This window comes from Bombina bombina, chromosome 4 (genome assembly GCF_027579735.1).
Source record: "Bombina bombina isolate aBomBom1 chromosome 4, aBomBom1.pri, whole genome shotgun sequence".
Taxonomy (NCBI): Eukaryota; Metazoa; Chordata; class Amphibia; order Anura; family Bombinatoridae; genus Bombina; species Bombina bombina.
Genome location: NC_069502.1, coordinates 879,694,574 through 879,711,171, shown reverse-complemented (window position 1 = coordinate 879,711,171; position 16,598 = coordinate 879,694,574). Strand labels below are relative to the sequence as shown.

Below are 16,598 nucleotides of genomic sequence, written 5' to 3'. Positions count from 1 at the left end.
GGGACCCCTAACCGGAGCCCAAAAAGACCCCACTGTCTAATGTCCCGAAAAAGGAACAATCAACTCCCGAAGGGAATCCAAGTCCCCAGAATGAGACCCAATCCACAAGGAGAAACGGACAAATCCAAAAGGTCTCAATGAAGAAGAGAACCACTAAAGGAACAAGTCCAATAAGTACAATTCCCATAGCCTCCTAAAGGTAAAACCGCCCAGACCGGCGGAAAAGAGGCGCTAAACCCTCTAACCTTCCCACCACGTGGGAAGGAATACTCTAGGTCCCGAGGGTATCGGAAGCAACAGAGAGTGACGTAGCAGAATTCACTGACCCAGTCGCCAGAGAGACGGCTATTTAAGGACTGAAACAATCCTGTGAGCCGCACGGACCCGCAAGTCCTCTTGAAAATGCTTAGATGAAACTTGTAAAGTAAATAACAAGAAACATAAATAATATTGAGAGCACTCGGTGCTCCAACCTGACCAACTAGGTAGATAGGTGCTACATGTGTGAATAAGTCATGAGACAGAAGATCTGACCTAAGCAGGACCAGCCTGCAACTCGGGTCATAACAGCCAAGCTGGCTAAATCCGCCCTCATAGAGGGAGGAAAAAAAAACAGACAAACATGGGACAAACGTGTCCCGAATAACCTCAGTGGAAGCAAACAGCGAGTATCGATCCCAGAGAAGTTCCCGAAAGGAAATATCGATAAAAGAAAAAATAAAATTCATCCTAACCGGATAAAAGAAATTGACAGGCAACCCGAAGGTTAACGCCCAAGAAGAACAGAAGACCCGCAGGACTAGTCGAACGGAAACCCTGTTCCTCCAACAAAACTGGGAAGGATCTTGAACAAGACTTAAAGGAGATTACGTCATCCCCCCATGTCTAACCAGATGAACCATTTGAAGTAGGAGACTGATGAGTCCCATAGCCGAGAAGGATAGGGTCCCCAAATAACTCAAAAACGTGTCTGAGTAGAACACGAAGGCGAGCCAGCCTGTAACGAAAGGCACAACACTCAGGAACAGTTACACCCGCAGAGAACTGCACATGCCCTCCCATGGCCGAGAGACCCAGGGCAATCGGGCACGAGCCCAGTCACAATTAAACATCTGGACTTTGTAGACGAGCAAGCGCCAAAAGTATGTAAAAGTGAAAACGTGCCACAACCTCCGGGGGGAACAATTCACCATCCGAGGAGGAAAAAACATAACCTAGGTTACCCCCATGTGTAGTAGTAGAACGGAGCGGTAGGGAACTCGCCTCCCGGAGGACAGGGCCCCCCGAGGCGGATGGCTCAGCAGTCCCTTGAAACCCAGAGCCCGAGGAACAAGACGCTCTAGGACGGCCTAACGAACATAACTGACTGACCTGTGTCAATGGGGCCAATTCGCATTCGTCACAGGACGAAGAATCTGTATCAGAAAGTTGACCAATCTCAACATCAGCATCCTTCTTAATTGGATAAAGGATACCAAAAAATGGACTATATATTAAACAATTTAGATGGCACCTGACACCCACAATGGATGGGGCACTCACCACCTCCTAAGAACCAGATACCAGCGGCCCAGATTTCTCCGTCGCCACACAGTCAGGAATGCAGAAATGGGAGACCAGAATGTAAACACGCCCGGTCACAAGGTGAATGGTAGAGTCCAAAAAAAGTGCACCCAACCGTAAGGTCACGTCAGTGCAAAAGGCTGTTATGTTTCAAAAGCCACAAGCCCAGTTAACACTACACATAAGCAGATTGAATCACATAACAAACATGATTAAAAAAAACCCTGTTCAATAATCCCCCTCAGGAGATATTAACCCTTGATTCCAAGATACTAAAGGAGTCCCACTGAGACCCTGTATTTTTCATGTAAGTTCGCAGGAACAAATGAGTTACAGTACATTCATGAAGAAGTAAATGAAACGATCTTACCGGAATCTACGCCGTGGAAAAGGAACACGGCCCTTCAAGTGTGACGGATAGTAGCATCTCCATGGACCTAAGAGAAAAAAGCAGGCAGCGAAGCAAAGTTCAACAACGCCGATTGCTTGTGGAGCTGTTAAAATGAGTCGGGATGGTTTCACAGAAAGACTCTTCCTGCATCTCCGGACTCTAACTTTCATCTAAGCCGTCACTGAGAGACTGATAGGATTACTTAAAACTCCCGTCCCATGTCGAAGAGTACTACCCTCCATAAGAGACGAAAACAAACTTCTGACACTTCTCTGCCAACCTCCTGGGACGAAAGGCAAAGAATGACTGGGGGATGAGGGAAGTGGGAAGAGTATTTAAGCCTTTGGCTGGGGTGTCTTTGCCTCCTCCTGGTGGCCAGGTTCTTATTTCCCAAAAGTAATGTATGCAGCGGTGGACTCTTTCCATTTATGAAGAAAAAATACGACTTGCCTAATAATTGTGCACACTGTGTATGCAGGGAAAGGGGGTTGATGTATACTAACCCTTTAAGGGCAGTTTACTGGACATTGCGGACTATTTTTAAGGACTCCCAGGATCCAATATTTATCAATCATTAAAAAAAGAAACTTTTGTTTACATATTATTTTCTTAAATGTAATAAGAGCTTTTAAAATAGTGCACAGACAATTGTAGTACAACTATTCCGAAAACGTCTCTTTATAACTATTGCTTGTGTTCACCTGTAGCCGTATTTATAGGAACTTCATCCTCCTCAGTCTTCAAATGATCACTCACACACAGATCTTCTGATATCACAACTTTCACTATATCAGCATTATCTTCGTCTGTACAAATAAAGCAGATTCGGTTTTCATATCACATCATTTAGTTTTTATAACTTTACCAGAAAATAGTTTGTGTGATTCCTAGGCAGACCATAGCAACATATACACTCACCTGTAGCCCACAACCCCCCTAGACACATGTGCACACTCACCTGTAACCTGTCTCCTTCAGGCACAACAACCATGCACATTCACCTATAACCCACAACCCCCCTAGACACACATGTGCACACTCGCCTGTAACCTGTCTCCTTCAGGCACAACACACATGCACACTCACCTGTAACCCATGTCCCCCTTAGACAAAACACTAGTACACACTCACCTGTATCCCACATCCCTCAGACACAACACACATGCATACTTACCTGTATCCCACATCCCTCAGACACAACACACGTGCACACTTACCTGTATCCCACATCCCTCAGACACAACACACGTGCACACTCACCAGGGCTGATACTGTCACTGGTTTCTTCATCTGTTGCTCCTATCTGATGCCTCATACACAGATCTTCTGTTACCTCAACTTTCCCTATATAAGCGTTATCTTCATCTGTACAAATAAAGCAGATTCAGTTTTCATATCACATGATCTAGTTTTTATAACTTAAGCATAAAACAGTTTGTGTATTTCCCAGACAGACAATATCACCAGATACACACACTGTGGACTTTTCCCTCTTACTTGTCTGTTACTAATTTTACATATTTTTATCTGAAAGGGAATTTTAGACTGCATACGTGTTCACTCACTTGTAACCTGCAGACCTCAGACACAACATACGTGTACATTTACTTGTCACCTGAGGGCCTAAGACACAAAATGCATGCATACTCACCTGTAACCTGCATGCCTCAGACACAACATATGTATACATTTACTTGTAACCTGAGGGCCTTAGACACAACATGTGCACACACTCACTTGTAACCTGCATGCCTCAGACACAACATATGTGTACATTTACTTGTCACCTGAGGGCCTAAGACACAAAATGCATGCATACTCACCTGTAACCTGCATGCCTCAGACACAACATATGTATACATTTACTTGTAACCTGAGGGCCTCAGACACAACATGTGCACACACTCACTTGTAACCTGCATGCCTCAGACACAACATATGTGTACATTTACTTGTCACCTGAGGGCCTCAGACACAAAATGCATGCATACTCACCTGTAACCTGCATGCCTCGGACACAACATATACATACATTTACTTGTAACCTCTGGGCCTCAGACACAACATGTGCACACACTCACTTGTAACCTGCGGGCCTCAGACACAACATATGTGTACATTTACTTGTAACCTGCGGGCCTCAGAAACAACATGTGCACACACTCACTTGTAACCTGCATGCCTCAGACACAACATACGTGTACAGTCACTTGTAACCTGCATGCCTCAGACACAACATACGTGTACAGTCACTTGTAACCTGCATGCCTCAGACACAACATGCGTGCACACTCACTTGTAACCTGCATGCCTCAGACACAACATACGTGTACAGTCACTTGTAACCTGCATGCCTCAGACACAACATACGTGTACAGTCACTTGTAACCTGCATGCCTCAGACACAACATACGTGTACAGTCACTTGTAACCTGCATGCCTCAGACACAACATACGTGTACAGTCACTTGTAACCTGCATGCCTCAGACACAACATGCGTGCACACTCACTTGTAACCTGCATGCCTCAGACACAACATACGTGTACAGTCACTTGTAACCTGCATGCCTCAGACACAACATACGTGTACAGTCACTTGTAACCTGCATGCCTCAGACACAACATACGTGTACAGTCACTTGTAACCTGCATGCCTCAGACACAACATACGTGTACAGTCATTTGTAACCTGCATGCTTCAGACACAACATGCGTGCACACTCACTTGTAACCTGCATGCCTCAGACACAACATGCGTGCACACTCACTTGTAACCTGCATGCCTCAGACACAACATACGTGTACAGTCACTTGTAACCTGCATGCTTCAGACACAACATGCGTGCACATTGTATCTGTACACTTACCTGTAACCCAGGTGGCTCAAAAACAACCTATTTGTACACGTGCCTGTAGCACAGACATAGCATAAATGCACACTCATCTGTAACCAGGGTCTCTCAGACACTTACCTGTAACCTGTGTCCCACACACTCACATGCACACACTCACCTGTAACCCGTGTCCCTAAGACACAACACACGTGCACACTCACCTGAACTGATGCTGTCACTGGTTTCCTCGTCTGGTGCTTCCAGCTCCTGCTTCACACACAGATCTTCTGTTATCTCATCTTTCACTATATCAGCGTTATCTTCATCTGTACAAATAAAGCAGATTCAGTTTTTATGTCACATGATCTAGTTTTTATAACTTTACCATAAAACAGTTTGTGTATTCACAGACAGACAACAGCACCAAATACACACTATTGTACTTTCCCGATTCAGATACAATTTTAAACAACCTTCCATTTTGCTTCCATTACCTAATTTGGTTTATTTTCTTGGTATCCTTTGTTGAAAAGTATACTTAGGTAGCTCAGGAGCAGCAGTGCACTACTGGGAGCTAGCTGCTGATTAGTGGCAGCACATATATGCCTCTTGTCATTGCTTCACAAGATGTAGTCAGCTAGCTCGCACTAGTGCATTACTACTCCTTCAGCAAAGGATAGCAAGAGAATTAAACCAGTTTGCTAATAGAAGTAAATTTGAAAGTTGTTTACAGTTTTTATGAAAAATGAAAGAAAATGTTGGGTTTTGTGTCCATTTAAAGGACAGTAAGCACCAGGTAATTACAGGATTTTCTGCAGTTTTGTACTATAGTAACATAATGGGTGAGTGTGAATTGTTTTTTCATGCATTAACACTTTGCTGCAAATGTTTTTACCTGCTGGAGTGTAATAAACTGTTTACACATAGCTTCTTTAACTTTATTTTGTCATTTGAAACATCAGTGTGTTTACTGTCCTTTTAAGGCCTTTATTCTGGGCTGTGATCTGCTATATTCCAGTACAAAAACAGAATTTATGCTTACCTGATAAATTACTTTCTCTTGTGATGTATCCAGTCCACGGGTTCATCCTTTACTTGTGGGATATTCTCCTTCCTAACAGGAAGTGGCAAAGAGAGCACACAGCAGAGCTGTCCATATAGCTCCCCCTCTAGCTCCACCCCCCAGTCATTCGACCGAAGGTTAGGAAGAAAAAGGAGAAACCATAGGGTGCAGTGGTGACTGTAGTTTAAACTAAAAATCTACCTGACTAATAGCCAGGACGGGCTGTGGACTGGATACACCACAAGAGAAAGTAATTTATCAGGTAAGCATAAACTCTGTTTTCTCTTATAAGGTGTATCCAGTCCACGGGTTCATCCTTTACTTGTGGGATACCAATACCAAAGCTTTAGGACACGGATGAAGGGAGGGAACAAGACAGGTACCTTAAACGGAAGGAACCACAAGCCCATGTGGAAGCCACTGCTCTGGTAGAATGAGCAGTAATTGTTTCAGGAGGCTGCTGGCCAGCAGTCTCATAGGCCAGACGGATGATGCTTTTCAGCCAAAAGGAAAGAGAGGTAGCAGTCGCCTTCTGACCTCTCCTCTTACCAGAATAGATAACAAACAATGAAGTTGTTTGTCTGAAATCCTTAGTTGCTTGTAAATAGAACTTTAAAGCACGAACCACATCCAGATTGTGTAACAGACGTTCCTTCTTCGAAGAAGGATTAGGACACAGAGAAGGAACAACAATTTCCTGGTTAATATTCTTATTAGACACAACCTTAGGAAGAAAACCGGGTTTGGTACGCAAAACTACCTTATCTGCATGGAAAACCAGATAAGGTGAATCACACTGTAAAGCAGATAACTCTGATACTCTTCGAGCAGAAGAGATTGCTACCAAAAACAAAACTTTCCAAGATAAAAGCTTAATATCTATGGCATGTAAAGGTTCAAACGGAACCCCTTGCAGAACTGAAAGAACTAAATTCAGACTCCATGGCGGAGCCACAGGTCTATAAACAGGCTTGATTCTGACTAAAGCCTGAGTAAACGCTTGAACGTCTGGTACCTCCGCCAGACGTTTGTGTAAAAGAATAGACAAAGCAGATATCTGTCCTTTTAAGGAACTAGCTGACAATCCTTTCTCCAATCCATCTTGGAGAAAAGACAATATCCTGGGAATCCTAATCTTACTCCATGAGTAACCCTTGGATTCGCACCAACAAAGATATTTTCGCCAAATCTTATGGCAGATTTTCCTGGTGACAGGCTTTCTAGCCTGAATCAGGGTATCGATAACCGACTCAGAGAAACCACGCTTAGATAGAATTAGGCGTTCAATCTCCAAGCAGTCAGACACAGAGAAATTAGATTTGGATGTTTGAAAGGACCTTGAAGTAGAAGGTCCTGCCTCATTGGCAGAGTCCATGGTGGAACGGATGACATGTCCACTAGGTCTGCATACCAGGTCCTGCGTGGCCACGCAGGCGCTATTAGAATCACTGACGCCCTCTCCTGCTTGATTCTGTCAACCAGACGAGGAAGGAGAGGAAACGGTGGAAACACATAGGCCAGATTGAAGGACCAAGGCGCTGCTAGAGCATCTATCAACACCGCCTGGGGATCCCGGGACCTGGACCCATAAAGAGGAAGTTTGGCATTCTGACGGGACGCCATCAGATCCAATTCTGGAGTGCCCCATAGTCAGCTGGGCAAATACCTCCGGGTGGAGTTCCCACTCCCCCGGATGAAAAGTCTGACGACTTAGAAAATCCGCCTCCCAGTTGTCTACTCCTGGGATGTGAATTGCTGAGAGGTGGCAAGAGTGATCCTCCGCCCACCTGATTATTTTGGTTACTTCCATCATTGCTAGGGGACTCCTTGTTCCCCCTTGATGGTTGATGTTAGCTACAGTCGTGATGTTGTCCGACTGAAATCTGATGAATTTGGCCGCAGCTAGCTGAGGCCATGCCTGAAGAGCGTTGAATATCGCCCTCAGTTCCAAAATGTTTATCGGGAGAAGAGCTTCTTCCCGGGACCATAAGCCCTGAGCTTTCAGGGAGTCCCAGACTGCACCCCAGCCCAACAGACTGGAGTCGGTCGTTACGATGATCCACTCTGGTCTGCGGAAACACATTCCCTGAGACAGATGATCCTGAGACAACCACCAGAGAAGAGAATCTCTGGTCCCCTGGTCCAACTGTATTTGAGGAGACAAATCTGCATAATCCCCATTCCACTGTTTGAGCATGCATAGTTGCAGTGGTCTGAGGTGTATCCGTGCAAAAAGGACTATGTCCATTGCCGCTACCATTAGTCCGATTGTCTCCATGCACTGAGCTACAGACGGCCGAGGAATGGAATGAAGAGCTTGGCAAGTAGTTAAGAGTTTTAACCTTCTGACTTCCGTCAGAAATATTTTCATTTCTACCGAGTCTATTAGGGTTCCTAGGAATGGAACTCTTGTGAGGGGGGAGAGAGAACTCTTTTTGATGTTCACCTTCCACCCGTGAGACCTCAGAAAGGCCAATACAATTTCCGTGTGAGACTTGGCTCTTTGGAAAGTCGACGCCTGAATTAAGATGTCGTCTAGGTAAGGCGCCACTGCTATGCACCGCGGTCTTAGAACCGCCAGGAGGGACCCTAGCACCTTTGTGAAAATTCTGGGAGCAGTGGCCAACCCGAAAGGAAGAGCCACAAACTGATAATGCTTGTCCAGAAAGGCGAACCTGAGAAACTGGTGATGATCTTTGTGGATAGGAATGTGCAGATATGGATCCTTTAGATCCACGGTAGTCATATATTGACCCTTTGTTTAGAATTTTGAGATCCAGGATTGGTCTGAAAGTTCCTTCTTTTTTGGGAACCACAAACCGGTTTGAGTAAAAACCCAGCCCTTGTTCCACAATTGGAACTGGGTGGATCACTCCCATTGTATGTAGGTCTTCTACACAGCGTAAGAACGCCTCTTTCTTTGTCTGGTCTGTAGACAGATGAGAAATGTGGAACCTTCCCCTTGGAGGGGAGTCCTTGAATTCTAGAAGATATCCCTGGGATACAATCTCTAAGGCCCAAGGATCGTGTACGTCTCTTGCCCAGGCCTGAGCGAAGAGAGAGAGTCTGCCCCCCACTAGATCCGGTCCCGGATCGGGGGCTACCCCTTCATGCTGTCTTAGAGGCAGCTGCAGGCTTCTTGGCCTATTTACCCTTGTTCCAGCCCTGGTAAGGTTTCCAGGCTGCCCTGGGTTGTGAAGTGTTACCTTCTTGCTTTGCAGCAGGGGAGGATGAAGCGAGACCGCTCCTGAAATTTCGAAAGGAACGAAAATTATTTTGTTTGTTCTTTGTCTTAAAGGACTTGTCCTGAGGGAGAGCATGGCCTTTTCCCCCAGTGATTTCTGAGATAATCTCTTTCAATTCAGGCCCGAAAAGGGTCTTTCCTTTGAAAGGGATGTTCAGTAGTTTGGATTTTGACGACACATCGGCCGACCAGGACTTTAGCCATAGCGCCCTGCGCACCAGAATGGCGAAACCTGAATTCTTTGCCGCTAACTTAGCTAGCTGGAAAGCGGCATCTGTGATAAAAGAATTAGCCAGCTTAAGAGCCTTAATTCTGTCCATAATGTCCTCATATGAGGTCTCCGTCTAGAGCGCATCTTCCAGCACCTCGAACCAGAAATTAGCTGCAGTAGTTACAGGAACAATGCACGCTATAGGTTGGAGAAGAAAACCTTGTTGAACAAAAATTTTCTTAAGTAAACCCTCTAATTTTTTATCCATAGGGTCTTTAAAAGCAAAACTGTCCTCAATTGGTATGGTTGTGCGTTTAGCAAGTGAAGAAACAGCCCCCTCCACCTTAGGGACCGTCTGCCATGAGTCCCGCGTGGTGTCAGATATGGGGAACATTTTCTGAAAAACAGGAGGGGGAACAAACGGAATACCTGGTCTATCCCAATCCCTAGTTACTATATCCGCAATCCTCTTAGGGACCGGGAACACATCAGTGTAAACAGGAACTTCTAGGTACTTGTCCATTTTACTCAATTTCTCTGGAACCACCAAAGGGTCGCAGTCATCCAGAGTAACTAATACCTCCCTGAGCAATAAGCGGAGGTGTTCTAGTTTAAATTTAAAAGCCAACGTATCTGAGTCTGTCTGAGGAGCAACCTTTCCCGAATCGGAAATTTCTCCCTCAGACAGCACATCCTTCTCCCCCATTTCAGAGCGTTGTGAGTGTATATCGGATACGGCTACCAAAGCGTCAGAATGCTCAAAATCTGTTCTTAAAACAGAGCTATCACGCTTTGTAGGTAACACGGGCAGTTTAGATAAAAACACGGAGAAGGTATTATCCATAACTGCCGCCAAGTCTTGCAAAGTAAAAGAGTTAGACGCACTAGAGGTGCTAGGCGTCGCTTGAGCGGGCGTAACTGGTTGTGACACTTGGGGAGAGGTTAACGGGCTAACCTCATTACCTTCCGTTTGAGAATCATCTTGTGCCACATTTTTACGTGCAACAATATGTTCTTTAAACACATTCTGAGAGGGGGTTTCACCATGGCTTCTAAACACATTGAACAAGGATTTTCCTTAGTGTCAGACATGTTTAACAGACTAGTAGTAAGACAAACAGGCTTAGAAATCACTTTAATCAAGTAAAAACACACTTTGCAAAAAAACGTTACTGTGCCTTTAAGAGCTAAAAAAGGCACACAATTTTCCAAAACAGTGAAAAATGCAGCAAACTTTTTGAAATTTTCACAGTATGTACCTAAAGCATTGGTAAGATTGCACAACTAGCAAGTAAAACGATTAACCCCTTAATGCCCAAACCGGATCAATAGCAAGCTAACAACAGGTTAAAACGACTTCAGCACCTTGCCACAGCTCTGATGTGGCCTTACCTGCCCTTAGGAACCAGATTTGTGGGGAAAAAGCTTCTTATAGGCCCTCAAACTGCAGCAGGACCCTCCATGTGAAACAGCCTGAAGATCTAGTCAATCTAACTGCGCATCTGAGCGCGAAATTAGGCCCCTCCCACCTTACTCCGGTGCTGTGAGGCCTAAAGAAACACTCCTAAGTGTTATAATAATAGCCATGTGGGTAACAACCCCTGAAAGAAACCCAAGGGAACCTTCAAAGTGTCTCAAAACACGATATCTATTAGTAAAACCCGTTTGCCATAAAATAGTGTCAACCAGCATAAATTAGCCCTGTTATGTAAGCTTGTAATTCCATACTTAGACTCTGAATAAAGCTTACCCTTCCCTCATGGGGATCTTATCAGTCCTTTTCTAGCATTATCACAGTCTTGTCTAGAAATAAATGACTGAACATACCTTATTGCAGCCTAACCTGCAAACCGTTCCCCCAAACTGAAGTTTTCTTGTACTCCTCAGTCCTTTGTGGGAACAGCAGTGGATTTTAGTTACAACATGCTAAAATCATCTTCCTCTCTGCAGAAATCTTCATCTCTTTTCTGCTAGAGAGTAAATAGTACACACCGGTACCATTTAAAATAACAAACTTTTGCTTGTAGAACAAAAACTACAAATCTAACACCACATTCACTTTACCCTTCCGAGAGGGACCCTGTTGCTTAGAGCCGGCAAAGAGAATGACTGGGGGGTGGAGCTAGAGGGGGAGCTATATGGACAGCTCTGCTGTGTGCTCTCTTTGCCACTTCCTGTTAGGAAGGAGAATATCCCACAAGTAAAGGATGAACCCGTGGACTGGATACACCTTACAAGAGAAAAGGGTTAAACTAATTTTGTTATCTGCGCTTATAAACCAGACGGTAAACTACAAGGGAGAGCAGTAAATAACTGTGTGCACAGCCCCGGAAGACTCTCACGTATTACTACTCACCAGCAGGGAGGGAGCAACGTATTTCAGGCTGATGACTATTCATGTCATCTGTCTCATCCTCTTCCTTCACATTTAATAGCCCAGTGCCCGGGTTTTCCTCTAGACACACTGTAATTACAGCAGGAAGTAAACTACACAGTACAGGGTGTAACATAAACGTAATTTGTTTTTTTTATACACAATTAGCTTAAGGATATTCTTGTTTTGCACTAAATAATCTAGATAATAGTATCATGTTTTGTATTAATTAAACTTTTTTATATAATTACAATTATAACAATGAGTGATACTGATTCACTTTTGGAAATAAATAGTCACTGTACTGTAAAAACATAATTTATGTAAGAACTTACCTGATAAATTAATTTCTTTCATAGTGGCAAGAGTCCATGAGCTAGTGATGTATGGGATATACATTCCTACCAGGAGGGGGCAAAGTTTTCCAAACCTCAAAATGCCTATAAATACACCTCCCACCACACTCATTCCTCAGTTTTAACGAATAGCCAAGTAGTAAGGTGTAAAAAGGAGTAAAAAAGTATACAAAAAGAGGAACTGGAAAAAATATTATGCCTTTATACAAAAAAGCGTGGGTCTCATGGACTATTGCCACTGTGAAAGAAATGAATTTATCAGGTAAGTTCTTACATAAATTATGTTTTCTTTCATGTAAGTGGCAAGAGTCCATGAGCTAGTGACATATGGGATAAAATACCAAAGATGTGGAAGTCCACAGAAGAGTCACTAGAGAGGGAGGGATAAAATAACAACAGCTATTTCCGCTGAAAAATTAAATCCAAACAATAATATAAGTTTTCCTTATAAACTTCAAAAAAACTTAAATCATAAGCAGTAGAATCAAACTGAGACAGCTGCCTGAAGAACTTTTCTACCAAAGACTGCTTAAAAAAAGCAAATACATCAAAATGGTAAACTTTAGTAAATGTATGCAAAGAAAGCCAAGTTGCTGCTTTGCAAATCTGATCAACCGAAGCTTAATTCTTAAAAGCCCAAGAAGAAACGACTGATCTAGTAGAATGAGCTGTAATTCTCTGAGGCGGAGACTGCCCCGCCTCCAAATAAGCTTGTGAATCAAAAAAAGCTTCAACCAAGATGCCAAATAAATGGCAAAGGCTTTCTGACGTTTTCTAGAACCAGAAAAAAAACAACAAATAGACTAGAAGTCTTTCTAAAATCCAAAGAATGTAAAGAACCTTCCAGAGAATTCTTAGGATTAAGACACAAAGAAGGAACAACAATTTTCCTACTAATGTTGATAGAAAACACAACCTTAAGGGACAGTCTAGTCTAAAACAAACTTTCATTATTCAGATAGGGCATGCAATTTTAAACAATTTTAAAATGTACATCTATCACCAATTTTGCTTTGTTCTCTTGGTATTCTTTGTTGAAAGCTAAACCTAAGAGGTTCATATGCTAATTTATAAGCCCTTGAAGTCCGCCTCTCATCTCAGGGCATTTTGACAGTTTTTCACCACTAGAGGGTTTTAGTTTATGTGTTTCATATAGATAACACTGTGATCATGCACGTGGAGTTCCTAGGAGCCAGCACTGATTAGCTAAATGCAAGTCTGTCAATATAACTGAGATAAGGGGCAGTTTGCAGAGGCTTAGATACAAGATAATTACAGAGGTAAAAAACATAATTTATGCTTACCTGATAAATTTATTTCTCTTGTAGTGTATCCAGTCCACGGATCATCCATTACTTGTGGGATATTCTCCTTCCCAACAGGAAGTTGCAAGAGGATCACCCACAGCAGAGCTGCTATATAGCTCCTCCCCTCACTGCCATATCCAGTCATTCGACCGAAACAAGACGAGAAAGGAGAAACCATAGGGTGCAGTGGTGACTGTAGTTTAATTAAAATTTAGACCTGCCTTAAAAGGACAGGGCGGGCCGTGGACTGGATACACTACAAGAGAAATAAATTTATCAGGTAAGCATAAATTATGTTTTCTCTTGTTAAGTGTATCCAGTCCACGGATCATCCATTACTTGTGGGATACCAATACCAAAGCTAAAGTACACGGATGATGGGAAGGACAAGGCAGGAACTTAAACGGAAGGAACCACTGCCTGTAGAACCTCTCTCCCAAAAACAGCCTCCGAAGAAGCAAAAGTGTCAAATTTGTAAAATTTTGAAAAGGTGTGAAGCGAAGACCAAGTCGCAACCTTGCAAATCTGTTCAACAGAGGCCTCATTTTTAAAGGCCCAGGTGGAAGCCACAGCTCTAGTAGAATGAGCTGTAATCCTTTCAGGGGGCTGCTGTCCAGCAGTCTCATAAGCTAAGCGTATTATGCTCCGAAGCCAAAAGGAGAGAGAGGTTGCCGAAGCTTTTTGACCTCTCCTCTGTCCAGAGTAAACGACAAACAGGGCAGATGTTTGACGAAAATCTTTAGAAGCCTGTAAGTAAAACTTCAAGGCACGGACTACGTCCAGATTATGCAAAAGACGTTCCTTCTTTGAAGAAGGATTAGGACACAATGATGGGACAACAATCTCTTGATTGATATTCCTGTTAGAAACCGCCTTAGGTAAAAACCCAGGTTTGGTACGCAGAACTACCTTGTCTGAATGAAAAATCAGATAAGGAGAATCACAATGTAAGGCAGATAACTCAGAGACTCTTCGAGCCGAGGAAATAGCCATCAAAAACAGAACTTTCCAAGATAAAAGTTTAATATCAATGGAATGAAGGGGTTCAAACGAAACTCCCTGAAGAACTTTAAGAACCAAGTTTAAGCTCCACGGGGGAGCAACAGTTTTAAACACAGGCTTGATCCTAACCAAAGCCTGACAAAATGCCTGGACGTCTGGAACTTCTGCCAGACGCTTGTGCAAAAGAATAGACAGAGCAGAGATCTGTCCTTTTAAAGAACTAGCTGATAAGCCTTTGTCCAAACCCTCTTGGAGAAAGGACAATATCCTAGGAATCCTAACCTTACTCCATGAGTAACTCTTGGATTCACACCAATAAAGATATTTACGCCATATCTTATGGTAGATTTTCCTGGTGACAGGCTTCCGAGCCTGTATTAAGGTATCAATGACTGACTCGGAGAAGCCACGCCTTGATAGAATCAAGCGTTCAATCTCCATGCAGTCAGTCTCAGAGAAATTAGATTTGGATGATTGAAAGGACCTTGTATAAGAAGGTCCTGCCTCAGAGGCAGAGTCCATGGTGGAAGAGATGACATGTCCACTAGGTCTGCATACCAGGTCCTGCGTGGCCACGCAGACGCTATCAGAATCACCGATGCTCTCTCCTGTTTGATTTTGGCAATCAGTCGAGGGAGCAGAGGAAACGGTGGAAACACATAGGCCAGGTTGAAGAACCAAGGAGCTTCTAGAGCATCTATCAGCGTTGCTCCCGGGTCCCTGGACCTGGATCCGTAACAAGGAAGCTTGGCGTTCTGGCGAGACGCCATGAGATCCAGTTCTGGTTTGCCCCAACGATGGACCAGTTGAGCAAACACCTCCGGATGGAGTTCCCACTCCCCCGGATGAAAAGTCTGACGACTTAGAAAATCCGCCTCCCAGTTCTCTACGCCTGGGATGTGGATCGCTGACAGGTGGCAAGAGTGAGACTCTGCCCAGCGAATTATCTTTGAGACTTCTAACATCGCTAGGGAACTCCTGGTTCCCCCTTGATGGTTGATGTAAGCCACAGTCGTGATGTTGTCGGACTGAAATCTGATGAACCTCAGTGTTGCTAACTGAGGCCAAGCTAGAAGAGCCTTAAATATTGCTCTTAACTCCAGAATATTTATTGGGAGGAGTTTCTCCTCCTGAGTCCACGATCCCTGAGCCTTCAGGGAGTTCCAGACTGCGCCCCAACCTAGAAGGCTGGCATCTGTTGTTACAATCGTCCAATCTGGCCTGCGAAAGGTCATACCCTTGGACAGATGGACCCGAGAAAGCCACCAGAGAAGAGAATCTCTGGTCTCTTGATCCAGATTTAGTAGAGGGGACAAATCTGAGTAATCCCCATTCCACTGACTTAGCATGCATAATTGCAGCGGTCTGAGATGCAGGCGCGCAAATGGCACTATGTCCATTGCCGCTACCATTAAGCCGATTACTTCCATGCACTGAGCCACTGACGGGCGTGGAATGGAATGAAGGACACGGCAAGCATTTAGAAGTTTTGATAACCTGGACTCTGTCAGGTAAATTTTCATCTCTACAGAATCTATAAGAGTCCCTAGGAAGGAGACTCTTGTGAGTGGTGATAGAGAACTCTTTTCCACGTTCACTTTCCACCCATGCAACCTCAGAAATGCCAGAACTATCTCTGTATGAGACTTGGCAATTTAAAAGCTTGACGCCTGTATCAGGATGTCGTCTAGATACGGAGCCACCGCTATGCCTCGCGGTCTTAGAACTGCCAGAAGTGAGCCCAGAACCTTTGTAAAAATTCTCGAGGCAGTGGCCAACCCGAAGGGAAGAGCTACAAATTGGTAATGCCTGTCTAGAAAGGCAAACCTTAGGAACCGATGATGATCTTTGTGAATCGGTATGTGAAGGTAGGCATCCTTTAAGTCCACTGTGGTCATGTACTGACCCCTCTTGGATCATGGGTAGGATGGTCCGAATAGTTTCCATTTTGAATGATGGAACTCTGAGGAATTTGTTTAAGATCTTTAGATCCAAGATTGGTCTGAAGGTTCCCTCTTTCTTGGGAACCACAAACAGATTTGAATAAAATCCCTGTCCTTGTTCCGTCCGCGGAACTGGATGGATCACTCCCATTACTAGGAGGTCTTGCACACAGCTTAGGAATGCCTCTTTCTTTATCTGGTTTGCTGATAACCTTGAAAGATGAAATCTCCCTTGTGGAGGAGAAGCTTTGAAGTCCAGAAGATATCCCTGAGATATGATCTCCAACGCCCAGGGATCCTGAACATCTC

General features: G+C 44.0%; 1 protein-coding gene across 1 annotated transcript in view; it reads right to left on the bottom strand.

Moving 5' to 3' along the window:
• Positions 1-16,598, bottom strand: part of LOC128655679 (zinc finger protein OZF-like) — a 43,833-nt gene that overhangs the window by 12,449 nt on the left and 14,786 nt on the right. Inside the window, exons 5-8 of the mRNA XM_053709261.1 lie at positions 11,664-11,771; positions 5,011-5,115; positions 3,215-3,319; positions 2,656-2,760 (exon numbers count right to left, since the gene is read on the bottom strand). Coding sequence (XP_053565236.1) covers positions 2,656-2,760; positions 3,215-3,319; positions 5,011-5,115; positions 11,664-11,771 — 423 coding nt within the window. The remainder of the gene's footprint in view (positions 1-2,655; positions 2,761-3,214; positions 3,320-5,010; positions 5,116-11,663; positions 11,772-16,598) is intronic.